Below are 23,476 nucleotides of genomic sequence, written 5' to 3' on the forward strand. Positions count from 1 at the left end.
TGGATGTGGTGGAGGTTGAACACATTCCCGTTTGTCCTGTAATTTAGCTCCATTCCAGCAGGGAGCTTGCTGAGGCAGCAAGGAAGATTGAGAAGAGCATTGGTGCGATGACACAGCCTTGCTCGACCCCGGTCCGAATGTGGAATGGGTCTGTGATGGACCCGTTGGTCAGGATCACGGCTTGCATATCATCGTGGAGCAGGCGGTGGATGGTGACAAACTTTTGAGGGCAGCCGAATCTAGGGAGGACGCTCCATAATCCCTCACGGTTGACAGTGTTGAAGGCTTTTGTAATGTCAAAGAAGACCATATACAAGGGTTGGCGCTGTTCCTGCATTTCTCTTGTATCTGCCGCGTGGTGAAGATCATGTCCATTGTGCCCCTTAGTGGGCGGAATCCGCATTGTGACTCTGGGAGGAGCTCTTCAGCCACAGGGAGAAGGCGATTAAGGGGGATTCTTGTGATGACTTTCCTGGTGGTCGACAGCAGGGAGATTCCTCTGTAGTTACTGCAGTCGGCCTTGTCACCTTTCTTGAAGATGGTCATAATTACAGCATCTCTGAGATCTCCTGGCATGATCTCAGATAAGAGAGATGAGGTCACGAATCCACGCCAGTAGTGCTTCTCCACCATGTTTGTGCTTCAGTGGGGTTTCCATCTGCTCCTGATGCCTTATTGTTCTTCAGTTGTCGGATGGCCTTTTCAACCTCTTGCCAGGCTGGGGTTGTACTGAGATGGCGGTGGGTGGTATGCTGTGGGATGGAGTCGAGGACACTTGCGTCGAAGACAGAGTCTCGTTGTATTATGAGTGCATCAGTGGAAGCTGCCACTCTCTGAACATTAAAAATAATAAAAATATTTGTTTAAATGCTCAAGTGGACCATTTAAAAGCGAGATTAGGGCTTGACTACTGAGTTATACTATCACTTTTGTGTCATTGGGCCCCCAAAACTGCTATCCAGCAATGCAAAAGTCACCCTGAAATTTAATGTTAACCCCAAGTAGGCACCTAGGAATCCATACACCTTTCAATTTCCCTCTTCCAAAGATATTACTTACCAAGTAAGATCTTGTGTTGCATTGATATTGCCAGTTTGATGCTGATGAGAACACTGCCCTTGGTGTCAAACCAGCATTCTAACTGAGGCAATATTGCTTCCATTGGAGATAATGTGCACCATCAAGAGATTAAAAAAAAAAAATCTCCTTGTGTTATGGCTGATGTTGGCAAGACCACAATTATTGCCATCCCTTCTCCATGAGAAGATACTGGTGAGCCTTCTGTAGTGATTTTTTTTACAATGTAGTGATTTTTCTTAACAACTGAGTGACTTGCTTTGCCACTTTAGAGGGCATTCAGAGTCACTGTGCGACTGGAGTAATATGTAGGCTGGGGGTGGTAGGTTCCCTTCCCTGAATGACAGTAATGAACCAATTGTTTTTTTATGATTTATTTCTATTGCCAATTCACAAAGTACCAAATTTATTTAATTCAGTTTCAGAACTTGCTGTGGTGGAATTTGAATTCAAAACCTTTGTAGTGTCCCGAGCTCCTTATGTGAAATAAGTGATCTAATATGAATGAACAGCAGATAAAGGGCATACCTTAATTGAAGTTACAGAATTATTCAATGTAATGTTTGTGCATATATATTGTATACCCCAATAAATTTAGATCCCACTTTTGGTAAGTTTATTTTTAATCAGACTTCGAATTGTAAGGGCCCCTTCAGAACATGTTATTATTTTGGAACATCAGTTTTTGAGATCTCATAAGAATTCAATCTTAAGGGATACTAAAAATTAAGTCCTTGGTGTTCCATGTTTTATGTGTACCAATGGTAGGATAATATTGTAGAGGCGTTAGTATTAATGCTGTAAAGAAAATTGCAGATCTTGCCTTAACAGATACAAGGAGGATTTCCTTCAGGATGGTGAAATTGGAGGTCACTGTAAATTGGACAAAAAGGCACTGATGGCTGAAGGAGAACATAAGAGTCCTCTCCAGTCCTGGTAAGTTCCTGTAGCTTTTACAGTGTTATGATATTTAGACAATTATTGTGGAGGAATGATTATTCATGTTTCAAGATGTTTTGGAAAAGCTACATCTTGTGGTTTTAATCCTTTCTTTATCACAGAGGATTTAAGTTGAGGAGCTGTCCATCTGTCATCTGCACATGGTTGCTTGTCACGCAAATAACTATAACAGCTTAATTTAGTCTTTAACCAAACTTAAATACTGGAGCATGCAAAGTTTCATAACTAATTCAACGGTTCGTCCCCTGGGAATATACGAATTACATTTTAGCAGTTTTCTTTGCCATATACACTGATTTTTATGAACCTCAAAAGTAAAACTGATTGAAGATCTTAGCCTCATGAAACTTCAGTGCATCCTCACATGGAGAGTTCTCCCAATGTTTCTTCTCTATATTACAGCATGATTTCAAAAAGATATTGGTGGAGACTTGGAACAGGTCATCTTTTAGTTAGCAATGGTGCTGTTTGATGGGTGAGACCCAATAAAGCGAAGGGGAGAAAATATCTTCTGGGCGTGGTGAAAAATACATTTTTTATTTATTGAAACAAGAACAACATAGGTTGAGTAGGTTGGGCCTATACACATTGGAGTTCAGAAGTATGAGAGGTGATCTTATTGAAACTTATAAGATAATGCGGGGGCTCGACAAGGTGGATGCAGAGAGGATATTTCCACTCCTATGGGAAGCTAAAACTAGGGGGACATAAAACTGAGATGAGGAGAAATTTCTTCTCTCAGAGGGTTATAAATCTATGGAATTCTCTGCCTCAGAGAGCTGAGGAAGCTGGATCATTGAATATATTTAAGGCGGAGATAGACAGATTTTTGAGCGATAACGGAGTAAAGGGTTTTGGGGAGCGGGCAGGGAAGTGGAGCTGAGTCCATGATCAGATCAGCCATGATCTTATTGAATGGCGGAGCAGGCTCGAGGAGCCAAGTGGCCCTCTTCTGCTCCTATTTCTTATGTTACACTTATTTATATAATGTCTTTAATGTGGTAAAATGCCCCAAGGCACTTCACAGAAGCGTTATCAAACAAAATTAGACACCGAGCCACATAAAGAGATATTAGGACAGATTGGTCATAGAGCTAGATTTTAAGGAGCATCTTAAAGGAGGAGAAACATGCTAGGAGGTAGGGAGATTAGGGCATAGGCAGGTGTCGGCACAACTACCAATGGTGGAGCAATTAAAATCAATGATGCACAAGAGACCAGAAGTGGAAGAGTGCAGAGATCTTGGAGGGTTGTAGGACTTGAAGAGGTTACCAAGATAGGTAGGGGCGAGGCCATGGGAAGATTTGAAAACAAGGATAAGAATTTTTTAATTGTGGCGTTGCTGGACAGGTAGACAATGTAGGTCAGTGAGCACAGGGGTGGATGGGACTTAGTTCGAGTTAGGATATGGGCAGCAGAGTTTTGGATGAGTTCAGGTTTATGCAGGGTGGAAGATGGGAGGCCAACCAGAAGAGCATTGGAATAGTCAAGTCTAGAGGTAACAAAGGCACAAATGAGGGTTTCAGCAGCAGATGAGCTGAGTCATGGGTCGAGTTGAACGATGTTACAGAGGTAGAAGTAGGCAGTCTTGGTGATGGAGCAGCTATGTGGTCGGAAGTTCATTTCGGGGTCAGATATGGCACCAACATCATGAACGGTCTGGTTCATCCTCAAACAGTTGCCAGGGAGAGGGATGGAGTCGGTGGCAAGGGAGGGGAGTTTGTGGTGGGGACCGATGAGGATGGCTTTGATTGGAGGAAATATAATTGGAGGAAATTTCTCTTCATCCAGTGCTGAATGTTGGACAAGCAGCATGACGAATTAGAGACAGTGGGATGGGAGGGAGAGATCGAGAGAGGTGGTGGTGAGGAAGAGGTGGATGCTGTCAGCTTACATTTTGAACCTGACACTGTGTTTTTGGATGATGTTGCTGAAGGGCAGCATGTAGATGAGAAATAGAAGGAGAGGCCAAGGATAGATTCTTGGGGGACTCCAGAGATAATGGTGTGGAAGCGGGAAGAGAAGCCATTGCAGGTGATTCTCTGGCTACAACTGGATAGATAAGAATGGAATCAGGTGAGTGGAGTCCTGCCCAACTGGACGACGGTGGAGCTGGTTATTATCATTATTATCTATGCAGGTCACACGGCCATTCTAAGCCATCAAAGCTGCTTGAGCCTCGCTTCACTTAGGGGAACTTTAGGGGAAGTTTGGCCCGCTGGGCATGAGGAAGGGAGAGAAGCAGCAAAGGCTGTGAAGTTTTATGGCTTTGATTTATTTCCTTGACTTTCCTCTTATTACATTCATAAACAGTAGTACATTTTAGCAAAAAGAAATTGGTACCCAAAGAAATAATGTAAGCATATAAAATAAACAATATTTCTGATGTGTCATGAAATGATGCAAGAAGTTGATGTTGTGTGACTTTTATAAGAATAATTAAGTACTAGCAGAAAATGTACAAGATACTTGATGTGCTTTGTAATGCCGATAAATATAAAATGGGGAAATGTAATAGAAACATTAATGTTCTTCTTTTTTTATTTGATTTATAATTATCGTTGCTAGAAGACTTCAGTTAAAGTGGTTTATTCATTTTCTAATCTCATGGGTGATGTGGTTATAAACTGGAAAGTAGTTTCAGTAAACACTGCAGGTTTCTATCCCTTCCCAAGATGATGTATAATGACATGCTGTTGAAATATGTCTTGATCTATTTTTGTTAGTCAGTCAGTAATTTTGGAGTGATTTTTTGTTGTTGCATTAGTAGGGTAACATTTCGGCACCTATCATAGCCATAGCTGTTAATTATACACTTTACAGTGAATTACAGGAGGCAAAAAATAACAACTTGCATTTAGATAACGCCTTTAACCTCGAAAATCCCAAGAATGTGTAATCAAAATTAAATAGTTGCTGAGCCAAGGAAAGAGATATTAGGATGGTTTACCAAAAGCTTGGTCAAAGTGATGGCTTTTAAGGAAGATCATAAAGGAGAAGAACGAAATGGAGAGGCAGAAGGGTTTAGGATGGGAATTTCAGATCGTGGGACCTAGGCAGATGAAGGCATGGCCACCAATTCTGGGGCAAAGGCACAAGAAACTAGAGTCAAGAAGTGGAGAGTTTGGAGAGCGGGGTGTGGTGGGGGTGTGGGGGTGGGTTGAAGAGAAGGGTTGGGGGGGGGGGGGGTGGGAGCTGTAGGGTTGGAGGAGGCTTCAGAAGTTGAATGAGGGTTGATGTCATGAAGGAATTTGAAATACGAGGATGAGAATTTTAAATTTGTGGTATGGGAGACTGAGAGTCAATGTAAGGCTAGGAGAGCATGTCTTGCTGCGGAATAGAATATGGCTAACAGAATTTTGGATGAGCAAATGTTTACAGAGGGTAGAGAATGGGAGAGGATTGGAATAGTTGAGTATGGAGGGGACCAAAGCATGGATGAGAGTTTCAGCAGCAGATGAGCTGAGGGGTGGAGACTGGAGATGGTGGAGAGACGAAAGTAGGCAGTCTTTGAGATGCAGAGCAAATAGGTTGGCAGCTCAGTTCGAGGTCTAAGTTGAAAACATTCGGGTTCCACCCAAGATATTGGCTGGGGGGGGTGGGGTCGGGTGGTGGAATCATTGGCAAGGGAACGGATTTTGTACTGAGGCCCAAAATCATGGCTTCAGTCTTCCCAATGTTTAGCTGGAGGAAATGGTCAGAGACTGGATGTTGACCAGCAGTTTGACTGAGGCGATGGATGTGTTGAGTGAGGTGGTGGCGAGGTAGAGCTCGTGGCATCAGCATAAATGTGGAAGCTGACCCCATGTCTATGGATGAGCATGTGGATGAGGATGAAGAAGAGGAGGAGTAGGGTATAGATCCTTGGGGGGGCTCCAGAGGTACCAGGGCAATGGCTGGAAGAGACGCCATTGCTGGTGACGCACTGGCTATGTTTGGGTAGGCATGTGGAACCAGGGGAAGGCAATCCCACTGAGCTGGACAAGTGGAGGCGAGGAGAATGGTGTAGTCAATTATATCAAAGGCTGCAGAGAGGTTGAAGAGGACAAGGAGGCATAATGTACCACGGTCACAGCCACAGAGCATGTCATTTGTGACATTGGTTAGGGTCATTTTGGTACTGCATATCCTACCTATTTGTAAGGAAATACCATAATATATACTTAAATTGACAATGTGGGAGAATCTGTTCCTTTAGGCTCCAGTGGAAACCTCAAACTTGTTAACTTCTACCTACTTCAAAGTGAATAATTACACAGAAATGATTAGAACAGAAGCTGGGAGTTGAGAAACCGAGAGGGTCAGAGACAGCAATAAAGTACATGTGAGGAAAGGAAACAATTAAAAAGAATAATAGTTACAAGACTGGAAAAGGTGATGGTGAAAATCAAACAAAAAAAGAACACAAGAAGAATAATGTTTTTTTAAAGTAACAGAACAGTTATGAAAATTATTACTTAAAAATTTACATATATAGAATTTTTGAGATGATTAAGGTGAGAAATGTGAGTGCTGAGGAATTCAGGCATCTAATGTTACCATCAAGCACTTCCAGCCAAAGTTCAGTGTGGGAGAAATGCAGAATAAACCGACATCTACACTGCCATGTTTGCATCACTGCACATCAATTTCTTGCTTGGAGCAATAGGAACATGACATCCTGGGCATTTTAAAATCTTAGAGATCCTGCTTTAAATGTGTTGAGAACATAAATTCTCCTGTCTGTGCTCTCAAGGTGTTTAAAATGTGACTGTGGAGCTCTGCACATACTGCTGAGAATTCGATTCACAGCCAGGCTGGAACAGCTATCTGTCTCAGACCAGCAGCTATAGTAATCTGGAAAGTAATCTGGCAAACAGTGATGCACAGACTTGCAGTAAATAATGCTCTTTAAGTATTCTCATGAGAGTGTGCATTTATCCCATTTACAGATTTAAATGGGGAAGGTACCAACGATATAGGTAAAAAACGGGATGAGGGCCTACGAGACAAATTTAGGGAGCTAGGAGTTAAATTAAAAAGCAGGACCTCAAAGGTAGTAATTTCAGGATTACTACCAGTGCCACATGCTAATCAGAGTAGGAATCGCAGGATAGTTCAGATGAATACGTGGCTTGAGCAATGGTGCAGAAGGGAGGGATTCAAATTCCTGGGACATTGGAACCGGTTCTGGGGGAGGTGGGACCAGTACAAACGCAGACGGTCTCCACCTAGGCAGGACCGGAACCAATTCCCTAGGGGGAGTGTTTGCTAGTGCTGTTCGGGAGGAGTTAAACTAATATGGCAGGGGGATGGGAACCTATGCAGGGAGACAGAGGGAAATAAAATGAAGATAGAAACAAAAGCTAGAAAGGAGAATAGTAAAAGTGGAGGGCAGAGAAACCCAAGGCAAAAAACCAAAAAGGGCCACTTTACAGCAAAATTCTAAAGGGTCGAAGTGTGTTAAAAAGACAAGCCTGAAGGCTCTGTGCCTCAATGCGAGGAGTATTCGGAATAAGGTGGATGAATTAACTGCGCAGATAGCAGTTAACGGATACGATGTGATTGGCATCACAGAGACTTGGCTCCAGGGTGACCAAGGCTGGGAATTCAACATACAAGGGTATTCAGCATTTAGGAAGGACAGACAGAAAGGAAAAGGAGACAGGGTGGCGTTGCTGGTTAAAGAGGAAATTAATGCAATTATAAGGACATTAGCTTGGATGAGGTGGAATCGGTATGGGTGGAGCTATGGAATACCAAAGAGCAGAAAACACTAGTGCGAGTTGTGTACAGGCCACTAAATAGTAGTCGTGAGGTTGGGGACAGCATCAAACAAGAAATAAGGGATGTGTGCAATAAAGGTACAGCAGTAATCATGGGCGACTTTAATCTACATATTGATTGGGCTAACCTAACTGGGAGCAATGCGGTGGAGGAGGACTTCCTGGAGTGTATTAGGGATGGTTTTCTAGACCAATATGTCAAACCAACCAGAGAGCTGGCCATCCTAGACTGGGTGAAGTGTAATGAGAAGAGACTAATTAGCAATCTTGTTGTGCGAGGCCCCTTGGGGAAGAGTGACCATAATATGGTAGAATTCCTTATTAAGATGGAGAGTGACAAAGTTAATTCAGAAACTAGGGTCCTGAACTTAAGGAAAGGTAACTTTGATGGTATGAGGCTTGAATTGGCTAGATTAGACTGGCAAATGATACTTAAAGGGTTGATGGCGGAAAGGCAATGGCAAACCTTTAAAGATCATATGGACGAACTTCAGCAATTATACATCCCTGTCTGGAGTAAAAATAAAACGGGAAAGTGGCTCAACCGTGGCTAACAAAGGAAATTAAGGATAGTATTAATTCCACAGAAGAGGCATACAAATTAGCTAGAAAAAGCAGCAAACTCCCGGAGGACTGGGAGAATTTTAGAATTCAGCAGAGGAAGACAAAAGGTTTAATTAAGAGGGGGAAAATAGAGTATGAGAGGAAGCTTGCCGGAATCATAAAAACTGACTGCAAAAGCTTCTATAGATATGTGAAGAGAAAAAGATTAGTGAAGACAAACGTAGGTCCCTTGCAGTCGGATTCGGGTGAATTTATAATGGGGAACAAAGAAATGGCAGACAAATTGAACAAATACTTTGGTTCTGTCTTTACAAAGGAAGACACAAATAACCTTCTGGATGTACTAGGGGACCAAGGGTCGAGTGGGAAGGAGGAACTGAAGGATATCCTTATTAGGTGGGAAATTGTGTTGGGGAAATTGACGAGATTGAAGGCGGATAAATCCCCAGGGCCTGATAGTCTACATCCCAGAGTACTTAAGGAAGTGGAAATAGAAATAGTGGATGCTTTGGTGATAATTTTCCAACAGTTTATCGACTCTGGATCAGTTCCTATGGACTGGAGGGTAGCTAATGTAACACCACTTTGTAAAAAAGGAGGGAGAGAGAAAACGGGTAATTGTAGACCGGTTAGGCTGACATCGGTGGTGGGGAAAATGTTGGAATCAATCATTAAGGATGAAATAGCAGCGCATTTGGAGAGCAGTGATAGGATTGGTCCAAGTCAGCGTGGATTTATGAAAGGGAAATCATGTTTGACAAATCTTCTGGAATTTTTTGAGGATGTAACTAGTAGAGTGGACAAGGGAGAACCAGTGGATGTGGTGTATTTGGACTTTCAAAAGGCTTTTGACAAGGTCCCACACAGGAGATTGGTGTGCAAAATCAAAGCACATGGTATTGGGGTTAATGTACTGACGTGAATAGAGAACTGGTTGGCAGACAGGAAGCAGAGAGTCGGGATTAATGGGTCCTTTTCAGAATGGCAGGCAGTGACTAGTGGAGTGCCGCAGGGCTCAGTGCTGGGACCCCAGCTCTTTACAATATATATTAATGATTTAGATGATGGAATTGAGTGTAATATCTCCAAGTTTGCAGATGACACTAAACTGGGTGGCGGTGTGAGCTGTGAGGAGGACGCTAAGAGGCTGCAGGGTGACTTAGACAGGTTAGGCGAGTGGGCAAATACATAGCAGATGCAGTATAATGTGGATAAATGTGAGGTTATCCACTTTGGTGGCAAAAACACAAAGGCAGAATATTATCTGAATGGCGGCAGATTAGCAAAAGGGGAGATGCAGCGAGAGCTGGGTGTCATGGTACATCAGTCATTGAAAGTTGGCATGCAGGTACAGCAGGCGGTGAAGAAGGCAAATGGTATGTTGGCCTTCATAGCAAGGGAATTTGAGTATAGGAGCAGGGAAGTCTTGCTGCAGTTGTACAGGGCCTTGGTGAGACCCCACCTGGAATATTGTGTTCCGTTTTAGTCTCCTAATCTAAGGAAGGACGTTCTTGCTATTGAGGGAGTGCAGCAAAGGTTCACCAGACTGATTCCAGGGATGGCTGGACTGACAAATGAGGAGAGACTGGATCAACTGGGCCTTTATACACTGGAGTTTAGAAGGATGAGAGGGGATCTCATAGAAATATAAAATATTCTGACTGGACTGGACAGGCTAGATGCGGGAAGAATGTTCCTGATGTTGGGGAAGTCCAGAACCAGGGGACACAGTCTTGGGATAAGGGGCAGGCTGTTTAGGACTGAGATGAGGAGAAACTTCTTCACTCAGAGAGTTGCTAACGTGTGGAATTCCCTGCCGCAGAGAGTTGTTGATGCCAGTTCATTGGATACATTCAAGAGGGAGTTAGATATAGCCCTTATGGCTAAAGGGATCAAGGGGTATGGAGAGAAAGCAGGAAAGGGGTACTGAAGGAATGATCAGTCATGATCTTATTGAATGGTGGTGCAGGCTCGAAGGGCCGAATGGCCTAATCCTGCACCTATTTTCTATGTTTCTAAGATGAGGAGAATTTTACACAGCAAATTGTTATGATCTGGAATCCACTGTCTGAAAGGGTGGTGGAAGTAGATTTACTAGTAACTTTCAAAAGGGAATTGGATATATACTTGAAAGGGAAAAAGTGCTGGAGTATGGGCAAAGATCAGGGGAGTGGGACTAATTGGACAGTACATTCAAAGGCTGGGTCGAATGGCTTCCTTCTATACTGTATGATTCTATGATTTGTAATAAAACTTCTGATTTGATACATCTATGGTGATTGATATTTTAATGTTTTTTCCCTTAAATTATAAACCTTAAGTACAATTTATATGTAACTCAGTGCACTATCTTTGGAATAGTAGATTGATGGATTTGTGGCGTGATTTCCCATCGGGGAAGTTCCCGGTTTTGATTGTGCTATCACGAGGCAATGTAGAGAGCAGAAGAGCAGTTTATCCCTGCCTGATTTCTTGCAACTCCCACTAGTTGACTGGAGCAGCGTTAACAGAGCAGCAGGAATGGAAAAATAAATGTCACAGTAAAACCGTTCTTCATAAAAGTATAATTCCAAACATTAGCAATAATAAGTAGTAGTTTGAAATTCAGTGCTACAGTCTATACAGCTCAATTTGCTCCAGTTACCTGTGCCATTTTTTTGGCATGTGCCGCTTTTTTTGGCCTAAATTAAAATATCCAAGTTTCCCCAAAGATTATGCGCCAGCGTAACTCAGTTAGCTATGATTTTTTTAGGTTAGTTTTTTTTGGCATCATAGGGGGCGTAACCTGATGTCTGCGGAGTTTTTCATATTTGTGCAAGTTTGGCCAACTTACATTTTTCCTCGGATGGCATAAGTGACCACTCCCAAAAAAATCTTCTGGGCACTTAAGAAAAACCAGCGCACATTAAAAAATTGGCGCAGAAAGACGCCATTGTTTTTAGGCGAAGTTTTGGACGGAGTCAAGAACACATTAAATATGCATCATGAAGCTTAATTTTTTTAAACTTAAAACGCAGAAAGTGGAAGTCTAATGCAGTTCTTTAATTTTGGATTCTTTTCAAAGTGCCATGCCACCACCGAACGTCTCCAAACCGGGCTCAACAATCTGAGCGTCAGCCGGCAGAATCGACCCCTTGCCCAGACACGGGCATGGGGTTCGGCTTCAAAAGAAGCCCGGGGTGGGTGGGGGTGGTGTGGAAGCCAAACTGAAGGGATGAGGACCCTTACACTATGCAGCAGCATCAAAAGAAGCCGGGGCGGGGGAGGGGTGGGGGGGGGTGAGGTTTGCCGAGCCCGTGTGCGGGCGAGGGAGCGATTCTGCTGGCCAACCCTCGCGCCTGGTGAGGAGACATTCGGTCGGTGGTGGCGTGGTACTTTGAAAAAAATCTAAAATTAAAGAATTGCATTAGACTTTGTTGCCCCAAATGTCCTCATTTGAATGCCTAGCTTCCCATTCTAAGCAAGCCTATTGCGCATGCGCAGAACAGGGTGTGGTCCATACTAGGGCGTCGACCTTGGTGAGAGAGAGAACAAAGAAACTTGTCCTGTTTTGAGCTTCTTGTAAAGGTACAATTTAATCATAGGGGCAATACTGACAATGCCACACCTCGTGCAAGCCTTCTGCATGATGGTGTGGCGGAGGAGACGATTGATTCGACATCATCGCATGAGGAACCTCAGGATGATGGGCAGAAGGCCTTACCCACGTAAAGTATATCGAGATAGGCGTTAATACCTGCACCTAAGTGATGCAGACTGTGTGAGAAGGCTGCGTTTCTGCAAATAAGTTGTAACTGAGATCTGTGAGTTTGTAAAAGCAGACCTGCAACCTAGATGCGTCAGGAGAATTGCTTTGTCAGTTGAAGTGAAGGTGACAGCTGCACTTTCATTCCATGCATCTGGATCGTTCCAGGCCACAATTGGGGATGTGTGCACCATTTCTCAACATGCAACACATATCTGCGATCGGCAGGTGACTGCTGCACTATATGCCTGGAGGAATGACTACATAAAGTTCTCCGTGACCACCCAGGCAATGTGTAAAAGGGCTGTGGGCTTCTCCAGGATTGCTGGCTTCCTAAAGGTACAGGGCTGCATTGATTGTACCCACATCGCCTTGTGAGCACCTTTGGAGGATTCCGAGATGTACAGGAGCAGAAAAGGCTTCCACTCAATGTACAGCTCATGTGTGAAAACATGCATCACATCATGTCAGTTGATGCAAGATAGCCTGGGTGCTCCTATGATGCATTCATCCTACGCGAGAGCGCTATACCTGTAGCTGCCATGTTTCAGCAGCAGCCATAAGGACAAATGGTACAGTCTCGCCACCTGGCTCATGACACCCCTACGCGTAACCCTAAGCTGACTGGGAATACAACATGTCGCATATTGTGACACGCAGCCTAATAGAGAGGACCCTTGGCATCTTGAATGTTTGATGCCTTACCATTCCGGAGACTACTTGCAATACTCCCCTGAGATTGTCGGTCAGTTCACTGTTGTGTGCTGCATGCTGCATAACTTAGCCATCACCCACCCCACTGATGGTGTCCAGGAGTGATCGTGTATGGTCAATGCTCTCTGCACTCATTGCGATCATCTGAACCACATCTGTTAGATCCTGCACCTCAGGAGAGTGCTGTCGAGCTCTCGTTCCCCTCCTCATCCTGGGTGTGGCTCGCTGCATCCCACTGGGACTCGCAGCCTCGGACGGTGGGGCCCTGGGTGTCCTCGCTGCACCCCATTGGAATCCCCAGCCTTGGACTGTGAGAAACCATGGACTGTCCCAACACTCGTACCACTCAGGAAAGGGCCTGGCACCTCAATGGGCAGCACTTGCACCTCCTCCAGAATGAGTACAACAGTGTGGTCTTCATTCATCATCTCTCCCTCCCCCTCCCCCCCCATGCTCTTGGTCTGGAAGGTGGGATCTGAATCATCTTCTGCATCGGCTTCAGCCTGTCGGGGTTGGCCTAAAGTTCTGCAAAATAGTTCTGCAGAACAGATAAATGGTTAGCAGCAGAGGAGGGGGCAGTGTGGCATGAGTAGGCTCACACAGCGCAGGCAGTAGGCTCATTTGAAGGACCACGATGAATGATAGCACATTGCATCAACCTAAGTGTAGCTGATGGAGAAATCCCCATGAACTGAAGCATGGCTAGCCTGCGCAGTACTTAACATTTAGCAAAGCCAGACTCTGGAATTTGCAGGACTTGCCCTCTCCCTCGAGTGTGGGCCCAGCTTGTGCAGTGGTGGTTGCTTTTCTCCAGGCAGGACCCATCAAAGCAGCGGCCCTGTATTAACATAGAAAATAGGTGCAGGAGTAGGCCTTTTGGCCCTTCGAGCCTGCACCACCATTCAATAAGATCATGGATGATCATTCACCTCAATACCCCTTTCCTGCTTTCTCTCCATACTCCTTGATCTCTTTAGCCGTAAGAGCCATACCTAACTCCCTCTTGAATATATCCATGAACTGGCATCAACAACTCTCCGCGGTAGGGAATTCCACAGGTTAACAACTCTCTGAGTGAAGAAGTTTCTCCTCATCTCAGTCCTAAATGGCTTACCCCTTATCCTTAGACTGTGTCCTTTGATTCTGGAATTCCCCAACGTCAGGAACATTCTTCCAGCATCTAACCTGCCCCATCCCGTCAGAATTTTATATGTTTCTATGAGATCCCCTCTCATCCTTCTAAACTGCAGTGAATATAGGCCCAGTCAATCCAGTCTCTCCTCATATGTCAGTCCTGCCATCCCGGGAATCAGTCTGGTGAACCTTCGCTGCACTCCCTCAATAGCAAGAACGTCCTTCCTCAGATTAGGAGACCGAAACTGAACACAATATTCCAGATGAAGCCTCATGAAGGCCCTGTACAACTGCAGTAAGACCTCCCTGCTCCTAACTATGAAGGCCAACATATCATTTGCCGCCTTCACCGCCTGATGAACCATGACACCCAGCTCTCGCTGCATCTCCCCTTTTCCTAATCTGCCGCCATTCAGATAATATTCTGCCTTCGTGTTTTTGTCACCAAAGTGGATAACCTCGCATTTATCCACATTATACTGCATCTGCCATGCATTTGCCATGTGACTGCAGCTCCAGCCCTGTGCACATCCTGATGTGCATGCGCTCCGACGCGCAGTCAGTGGAGGCCTCGGGACCGGGATCTCTCGTGGGCGCAGCAGATCCAGGTAAGTGCGCATCTTTTAAAATATTTTTACCCGATCGCCCGCAGGAGGCAGCCGACTGTGATTTCTAGGCCATTCAGTTAATTTGAAAGATGCAGTGGTTGTATATAACACTGGGAAACCCTTTGACATTTTAAACTGGAGCAAATTGAACAGTAATTAAATTATTAAATAGTTGCAATCCTTAGGCAGCACTGATTTAATATTTTTATATCATTTATGATCTATTTGCACAGGTTTGCAGAACTACAAGCATATTCTCAGTTGAACTTTCAACTGATAGAAGATGGAAATTGTGAACTCATTATTGAAAAGCCAACCTACTTCATGAAGCTAGATGCAGGTAAAGCCAAATCATTTTCCCACTAAATGGGTCACTTCACTGACTCACATAATGTTGTGCCTTTGCATCTAAAGTAAGCTACTATTTTATTCATATTGCATATTGATTAAATGACCTGATTTTTTTAAACTTCATTTTATGTTTTTGTTTTACAATTAATCAAATGTGAAAACATTCTGAAGTATCTAGTAAGAAGATGACTGTAAATGTTCTGGAATCTTGGGGCGATATCTCTTTGCCAGTGCAAAGCGAAAATGAGTACAGTCTCTCATTTTTATATATGTCAGTGGGAACAATAAATGTGAATGCCTGAGTGTAAACTTGCAATACCCAATGGCCATTTTCACCTGTACACAACAAAATGGATGTTAATCTTCCTCCTTAAGATTCTGCAGTGTTCAGTTCCATTCACAGCTCCTCCGATAATGGAGTAGCTCTTGCCCATCTACAACAGGACATGGGACAACATCCAGCTGATTAGAATTAAACTATACGCCTTTTATTGGCATGAGAGAAAGATTTACCTGTGATTTTCTTTTGATAGGGCCTCAGACAAATTGTTTGCAAATTTAGCAGAGCTCATTTGACTCGAGTTTGTAGAGTGCACCGTGAATGCAACGGTAATCAAAATAGACCACCAAAGCAAATCTGTATGCTGTGTTAGACAATATTTAGTGTAATTAATCAAACACTACCCGTCTAAAATACTAGAAATACTAAAATCTCTAAATATTAGCTATATTTGCTAGTTTCTGTGTTAGTATAGAACAAAGTATATACATAGTTCTATTAAAAAGAAAGACTTGCATTTATATGGCGCCTTTCACAACCTCTGGATGTCCCAAAGCGCTTTGCAGCCAAAGAAGTACTTTTGAAGTGTACTCACTGTTGTAATGTAGGAAATGGTAGCCAATTTGCGCATAGCATGCTCCCACAAACAGCAATATGATAATGACCAGATAATCTGTTTTTTAGTGATGTTAGGCTCAATTTTGGCCAGGAGTTGCTCTTTTTTTTTGCGTAACTTGATTTTTCTGGCGTATCTTAAAAATCCCCATTTTGCACATTCAGTTTGCGCCAGTGTATTTTTAGTTCAGTTTTTTTTTCTCAAAAGGGGGCGTTACCAGCCACCTACGCCAGAGTTGGCCATTTAGGCCACTTTGGCCAGCTAAAAGTTATTCCAAATCTACTTAGGCCAGCGTATGTGGCCACTTCAGAAAACTCTTGCGGAGAGTTAAATCAGCGCAGGTAGGTACATCGGAAGCCATTCGGCCTGGGATAGGGGCGGGAAGAGAAGCGGAGAGGACCTGCACCTAAAGCACCAAGACTTACAAAGCACCAAACCTTGGAAACAAAAAGTAATAAGCATTCAATAATAAATAAAAAATAGAAGTAAGTCCTACCTTCATCTGAAAACTCAGCCTGGGAAGGCAGCAGGCCGGCTGGTGAGGGAGGCCACTTGGCCTGGGCTAGGTGCGGGACGACAACGCACCGGGAGGCCACTCGCCCTGGGTTAGGGACGGGAGCGATTGAACTACCGATATCGAAGCACAGCAGCTGCAGGAAGCAAGATCATCGGACAGGCTGCAGCAAGCAAACGGAGAGGTTGGAGGGGAGGGTGGGAAGAGAAAGGGAGAGAAGTCACAAGACTCGGTGGGGTGGGGGGGAGGTGGGGAGGTGTGGGGGAGGGGGGGGAGGTGGGGGGGGGGGAGGTGGAGAGAGGTCACAAGAAAGGGGGGAGAGGAGGAGGGAGCGAGAGGTCACAAGATTCAAGGGGGGGGCGGAGAGGAGAGGACAAAAGACCTTTGAGTGTGGTCCATAGACATACCTTGGGGGGAGGGAGTGAGAGAGAACTGCGAGCCTGTGCTGCCTGCTTTCCTGCCATTTTCACCTTCTTTGAAAGTTTAACTTTAACTATGGGGGCAATACTCACAATGCCACACCTTTTGCGAGCATTCTGCATCATTGTGCTACGTAGGAGACAATTGATTAGAGCTCATCACATCAGGAACATCAGAGCCCGTAGGCTGCTGGGCAGGAGGCCTTACCCACCTCGGCAATTTCGAGTCAGGCGTTCATACCTGGAACTGAATGATGCAGATTGTGTCAGAAGGCTGCGTTTCCGCAGAGAAGTTGTCTGAGAGATCTGAGAGTTGCTGAGACCAGACTTACAGCCGAGAAACGGCAGGTGGACAGCTTTGTCAGTTGAAGTGAAGGTTACAGCTGCACTTTCCTCTATTCCTCGGGATCATTTCAAGCTACAACTGGAGATGTATGCGCCATCTCTCAACATGCAATACAAGACTCCATTCGCCAGGTCACGGCTGCACTGTATGCGCAGAGGAATGATTTAATCAAGTTCCCAATGACCGCCCAAGCAATCTGTGACAGGGTTGTGGGATCTCAAGGATTGCTGGCTTCCCAAAGGTACAGGGCTGCATTGATGGTACCCACATCGCTTTGCGAGCACCTTTCGAGGATGCCGAGCTGTTCAGGAATAGAAAAGGTTTCCACTTCGTGAATGTGCAGCTCGTGTGTACATCGCTGTCACTCGATGCAAGATACCCTGGCAGCACCCATGATGCGTTCATCCTACGCAACAGCGTTATATCTGACATGTTTGAGCAGCAACCAGAAGGGCAGAACTGGCTACTGGGAGACAAAGGGTATGGCCTCGCCACCTGGCTCATGACACTCCTACATGTAACCCGGACAGAAGCTGACCGTCAATACAACGTGTCGCACATTGCGACGTGCAGCATCATAGAGAGGACCATTGGCATCCTGAAACAGCGTTTCCAATGCCTGGACCATTCTGGAGGCTACTTGCAATTCTTCCCTGAGATTGTCGGTCAGTTCACTGTTGTGTGCTGCATGCTGCATAATTTAGCCATCATGAGGCAGCAGCAGCTGGTAGTGGAAGAAGAAGACCCACCTGCGGTGAGAGTGGAAGATGCAGGTGACGAGCAGGAGGAGGTGGTAGAGAAGGACGATGATGAGGATGAGGAAGCCATGCAAGTGCTTGAGGCTGGTGCATGACGGCGGAAGAGGGCGGGCCATCGTGTCCCTTTAACGATTGCTCGAGCCTTGTGCCAGCAGCTCATCCGTGAACGCTTTACTGATGCCTGAGGCTCAGCGACAACTATTCCGCATGGACATGTTTATTTTTTGGAGTTGTTCTTAAATGTTGTGTTGTGTTAATGGAACATGATTCAGTTTTAATATAAAATATATTTTATTCAAAAGTTTACAATGTACTTAACTTTAGTGTAATAAAATAATTCTTGTATCAAACTTTACTTTAATATGACTCTTTAAGATCACTTAAAAATTTTAAGATCATTTCTAAACTTGTAAAGTTATATAACTTACAAAAAACTTTCAATTTGAAAACAGTTACAACAGTAACAACAACAACAGCAGCAAAGAAAGGCTGCACCAATCTCTCATCCCCCTTAGTCTAACACTGCCCGCCGCGCTTGGTCTTGCACTCTCCACCACCCCTGCCCGCAGGCGGTGGCGCAGTGTTTTTTGGTTTGGTACCAAGCTTAGTCCTTCTAACATCTCGGTGAATGTGCACTTCTTCATGGGCGGGTGGGTGGGGGGGCGGTCAGGTGTTAATGTGGAGGGCCTGGCTTTGGGTTCTTCAGAGGCTGATGTGAGGATTGCAGTGGGAGTGACAGTTGATTCTGTCAATGGCGCATGGCCTGGGTGTGTTCCCTTATTGCAGCAGCTAACTCACATATGCCCTCCCTCATGGCCTGTGTCATTGCCAGTGTCGTCCTTTCCACTAACTCCGACATTCCCTCCCTCATGGCCACTGTCGTCCTTTCCAAATGCCTCTGACATTTCCTCCCTCATGGACACTATTCCCTCACTGATGTTCCCGGACATCGGTCCCATTTCCCCTGCCATTACTGTTACTTCTCCCGACAGTCCCGCTACCTCATCATTCACCCCACTGATGGTGTCCACGAGTGATCGGGTAAGGTCAGTGCTCTTCCCATTCAATGCCATGATCTGAACCACATCTGTTGCATCCTGCATCTCAGTAGAGCGTGGTCGATTTCTCCTTCCCCTCACTCTGGGTCTGCCTCGCGGCACCCCAGTGGGAGGCACAGGCTCAGATGGCAGGACCCTGGGTGTTCCATGCTGCGTCCCACTACCACTGGGACCCTCAACCTCGGATGCTGGGAAACCATGGAATGTCGCACCAGAACTGAAACCACTAATCATGGACTGGCTGAAACCAAGGAATGTCGCACCAGAACTCAAATCACTAGTCATGGAAGGGGCTCTCAACGCCAACTCCATTAACGCAGCCTCTTCCATATTCAGTACAACACTGTCCCCTTCATCCATCTCCATCGCCCCCCCCCCCCCGTTGGTTTGCAGGATTGGCTTGTCAGATGTTCTCGTGCTCAGGCTCGTCCACGTCTGAGTCGTCTTCTGGATCTTCACGATTGGCATCAGGTTCTGCAAAATATAACAGAACAGTCAAATGGTTAGCAGCAGAGGAGGGGGCAGGATGGGTGGCATGAGTAGGCTCACACATAGCTGGCCAGGCAGCAGGTTGATTTGAAGGGCCACGATGAATTTTCAGGAGTTACCCTCTCCCTCACGTGTGGGCCCAGCTTGTGCAGTACTGATTGTTTTTCTCCAGGTAGGACCCATCAAAGCAGCGACCCTCTCTTCTAAGGATGTCAGTGGGTGCAGATTTGTCAGGCCTCCTCCTGTTTGAGTTCTTTCCCTTTTGTTGTGGGCCAATTTCTTCTGCAAAGATGAAAATGCAACTTTTTAGAGAGGGTATCTTTCTGCTGGGTAGGACATATACATCTGGTCACATTTACAGTTGCAATTGCATTGAATAAATGAAAATATTACTTACACTAACTACTTGACCAAGGTCCTGCCATTTCCTTTTACCATGGCTTCCAGATCTCTTGGTGATCACCAAAGTGCAGAAATCTACTGCAACTTGGTTCCATGTTTCTTCATTTCTTTGGGTGGAATTTTTGTGCGACCTCTGCTGGTATCCAGCTCCTGCCATCTGTTCTCAATGATATTAACTAGTATCTCCACTTCATCATGCAAGAAATTCTTCATTCTTGGTGCATGTTGTTGTGTTGCTGTATTGACACTCACAGCACTTTTGCAATGCTCTTACACACAGTGATTTTTCCAAACACACGGTCCTTATTTTGCATGCAGCAATGATTTTCAGAAATACAGCACTCCTTCTGGCACTTTTGCAGGCATGCAGCACTGATATTAACAGAGCACTGCTTCTTGAATTCAGCAGTTAATTTCGTCCCACAGCACTCCTTCTGGCACCAAAATACAAGCAGCTACGTATCTCTTTAAAAATGGTCGATTGCCAACTTTCTGCGCTACTGCGCATGCACGGACATCGCGACCCGACTCCAATGCGCATGTGCAGACGTCCCGGCACTGTTTTCAGCGCAGGACGCTGGCTCCGTCCCTGACTCGACTGGTCACTCTGCTCGACAAACGGGGAGAGGCCGGACAGCGGCCAAAGTGGGGAGGAATTTTTTCGGCTCAATTCTGAACGGAGAAAAACGGCGCATCTCTGGTAAGTGCGCTGAAAAAAGGGGTGCGCCAAAATTGAGCCTGTTGATTGAGGGATAAATATTGGCCAGGACACCAGGGATAACTCCCCATCTCTTTTTCAAAATAGTGCCATGGGATCTTTTGCAACTATCTAAGAGAGCAGACGGGGCCTCAATTTCACGTTGCATCTGAAAGATGGCATCACTGACAATGCAGCACTCCCTCAGTATTACACTAGAGTGTCAATGTAGATTTTTGTGCTCAAGTCTCTGGAGTGGGACTTGAACCCAATTATTAAAAGATTTTATATAGTAGTTTTTACTTCTCTTTCAATGTACACTATATTATCCATATTTCCTTATTCATAATCATTCACATATCTATGAGTTCCTAATCACAGCCGTGCTGCTCAGTTCAGTGTTTACAAAACTTCCAAAACTTTCATTTTCACAGCCTTTGTTTTAAACATATTGAAAATAATAATGAATTAGGGCTTTGTCAAACACTGAATATGTTTCTAGAAGGAGATAGGATGTTGGTGATTGCAGTACGCGATCTCCCAAGAAGTCAGTAGTTTGGTGATATAGTGAGTGACCCCCAACTGAACATTTACCAGTTGCATTTAGCAACGCAAATTTTGCCTGATTCATTAATGAAAACCTATTCTTTACTTTCAGGTGTCAATATGTACCACCATTTCTGCGACTTTGTTAACCTCTATATTTCCCAACACATCAACAGTTCTTTTGATACTGATGTGAACATTGTAATGTGGGATACTGTGAGTACTTTATTAATTTGCTACTGGTTGTAGATCACTAATAATGGGACTTTTGTTTGTCATCATCTATTTGCTCTGGGTAAATCAGGTAATCTAATGGGGAAATCAATAAGGATGACTACCCCTTTAAGAGAGTTCTTATTTCTGCACAATACATGTAACGCCCTAGTATAGTCTGTGTTTCTGTTTTTGTCCAGTTGTTGGCCTCGCTGCATTTTGCACTGTTCCAATATTTGTTTTAGATGGGAACACATTTGTTTGGATTATGAAGTCAAGAATTACTTTTGATGCAGTAGACCTGACTTCTGGCTCAATATTCTTTCCAATGATTCTGGATTTTGTTAAATTTGGCTTCACAATCGGTGTCAACTGCAGGAAGGTGTTTCCTGCAACTGATGGCTACTACTTTACATTATAATAATTCAGTCCAAAATTCCAAAAAAGATGCTTTGTGAGGTTGAAGAGATGGTAAAATCGAGAATGACTGAGCAGGCACTGCCTTGTGGCCAGTTACAGAGGCTGCATTTGGATATTTGCATTTCCTGTTTGCCTGCATTTGATGCAAAGACATAAAAGACAGGAAAAGGAAAACTCCAATTTAAAATTCTCTCTCCCAGTCTCTCTCACTCTCCCCCCAGCCTCTCTCGCTCCCAGTCTCTCTCTTTCCCCCAGTCTCCTCTCTCTCTCGCTCCCAGTCTCTCTCTCTCCCCCAGTTTCCCCCTCTCTTTATTTCTCTCTCCCCTAGCCTCTTTCTCTCCCCCTCCAGCGCCTCTCTCTCCCCCCCCCCAGCGCGCCTCTCTTTCCCCCCCCCCAGCGCGCCTCTCTTTCCCCCCCCCCCAGCGCGCCTCTCTTCCCCCCCCCCAGCGCCTCTCTCTCTTCCCCCCCCAGCGCCTCTCTCTCTTCCCCCCCCAGCGCCTCTCTCTCTTTCCCCCCCCAGCGCCTCTCTCCCCCCCCAGCGCCTCTCTCTCTTCCCCCCCCAGCGCCTCTCTCTTTCCCCCCCCCCCAGCGCCTCTCTCTCCGTTCCCCCCCCCGCGCCTCTCTCTCCGTTCCCCCCCCAGCCTCTCCGTTCCCCCCCCAGCCTCTCTCTCCGTTCCCCCCCCCAGCCTCTCTCTCCGTTCCCCCCCCCCCCCCCCAGCCTCTCTCTCCGTCCCCCCCCAGCCTCTCTCTCCGTCCCGTCCCCCAGCCTCTCTCTCCGTCTCTCCCCCCCCCCCCCCCAGCCTCTCTCTCCGTCCCCCCCAGAGCCTCTCACTCTGTCCCCCCCCAGCCTCTCTCTCCGTCTCCCCCCCCCCCCTCCAGCCTCTCTCTCCGTCCCCCCCCTCCAGCCTCTCTCTCCATCCCCCCTCCAGCCTCTCTCTCTCTCTCTCCCCCTCCAGCCTCTCTCTCTCTCCCCCTCCAGCCTCTCTCTCTCTCCCCCCCCAGCCTCTCTCTCTCTCTCTCTCTCTCTCCCCCTCCAGCCTCTCTCTCTTTCTCTCTCTCTCTCTCCCCCTCCAGCCTCTCTCTCTCTCTCTCTCTCTCCCCCTCCAGCCTCTCTCTCTCTCTCTCTCTCTCTCCCCCTCCAGCCTCTCTCTCTCTCTCTCTCTCCCCCTCCAGCCTCTCTCTCTCTCTCTCTCTCTCCCCCTCCAGCCTCTCTCTCTCTCTCCCCCTCCAGCCTCTCTCTCCCTCTCTTCTCTCTCTCTCCCCCTCCAGCCTCTCTCTCTCTCTCTCTCTCTCCCCTCCAGCCTCTCTCTCTCTCTCCCCCTCCAGCCTCTCTCTCTCTCTCTCTCTCTCCCCCTCCAGCCTCTCTCTCTCTCTCTCTCTCCCCACTCCAGCCTCTCTCTCTCTCTCCCCCTCCAGCCTCTCTCTCTCTCTCTCTCTCTCTCTCTCCCCCTCCAGCCTCTCTCTCTCTCTCTCTCTCTTCTCTCCTCTCCAGCCTCTCTCTCTCTCTCTCCCTCCAGCCTCTCTCTCTCCCCTCCAGCTCTCTCTCTCTCTCCCCCTCCAGCCTCTCTCTCTCTCTCTCTCCCCCCTCCAGCCTCTCACTCTCTCTCACTCTCTCCCCCCCTCCCCCTCCAGCCTCTCACTCTTCTCCCTCCAGTCTGTCTGTCTGTCTCTCTCTCTCTCTCTCTCTCTCTCTCTCTCTCTCTCTCTTCGCCCCCCCCAGCCTCTCTCTCTCTCTCTCTCCCCCCCCCCAGCCTCTCTCTCTCTCTCTCTCTCTCTCTCTGCCCCCCCAGCCCCTCTCTC

At 46.0% G+C, this 23,476-nt stretch overlaps 1 protein-coding gene across 6 annotated transcripts in view; it reads left to right on the top strand.

The window, feature by feature from the left end:
* eogt (EGF domain-specific O-linked N-acetylglucosamine (GlcNAc) transferase) overlaps positions 1-23,476 on the top strand; it is a 102,417-nt gene that overhangs the window by 34,738 nt on the left and 44,203 nt on the right. For all 6 annotated transcript variants that reach the window (XM_070894659.1, XM_070894658.1, XM_070894656.1 and 3 more), the window contains exons 7-9: positions 1,909-2,013; positions 14,801-14,907; positions 21,156-21,259. In XM_070894659.1, coding sequence (XP_070750760.1) covers positions 1,909-2,013; positions 14,801-14,907; positions 21,156-21,259 — 316 coding nt within the window. The remainder of the gene's footprint in view (positions 1-1,908; positions 2,014-14,800; positions 14,908-21,155; positions 21,260-23,476) is intronic.

The sequence above is a fragment of the Pristiophorus japonicus genome, chromosome 12, assembly GCF_044704955.1.
Source record: "Pristiophorus japonicus isolate sPriJap1 chromosome 12, sPriJap1.hap1, whole genome shotgun sequence".
In the NCBI taxonomy this organism is placed as follows: Eukaryota; Metazoa; Chordata; class Chondrichthyes; family Pristiophoridae; genus Pristiophorus; species Pristiophorus japonicus.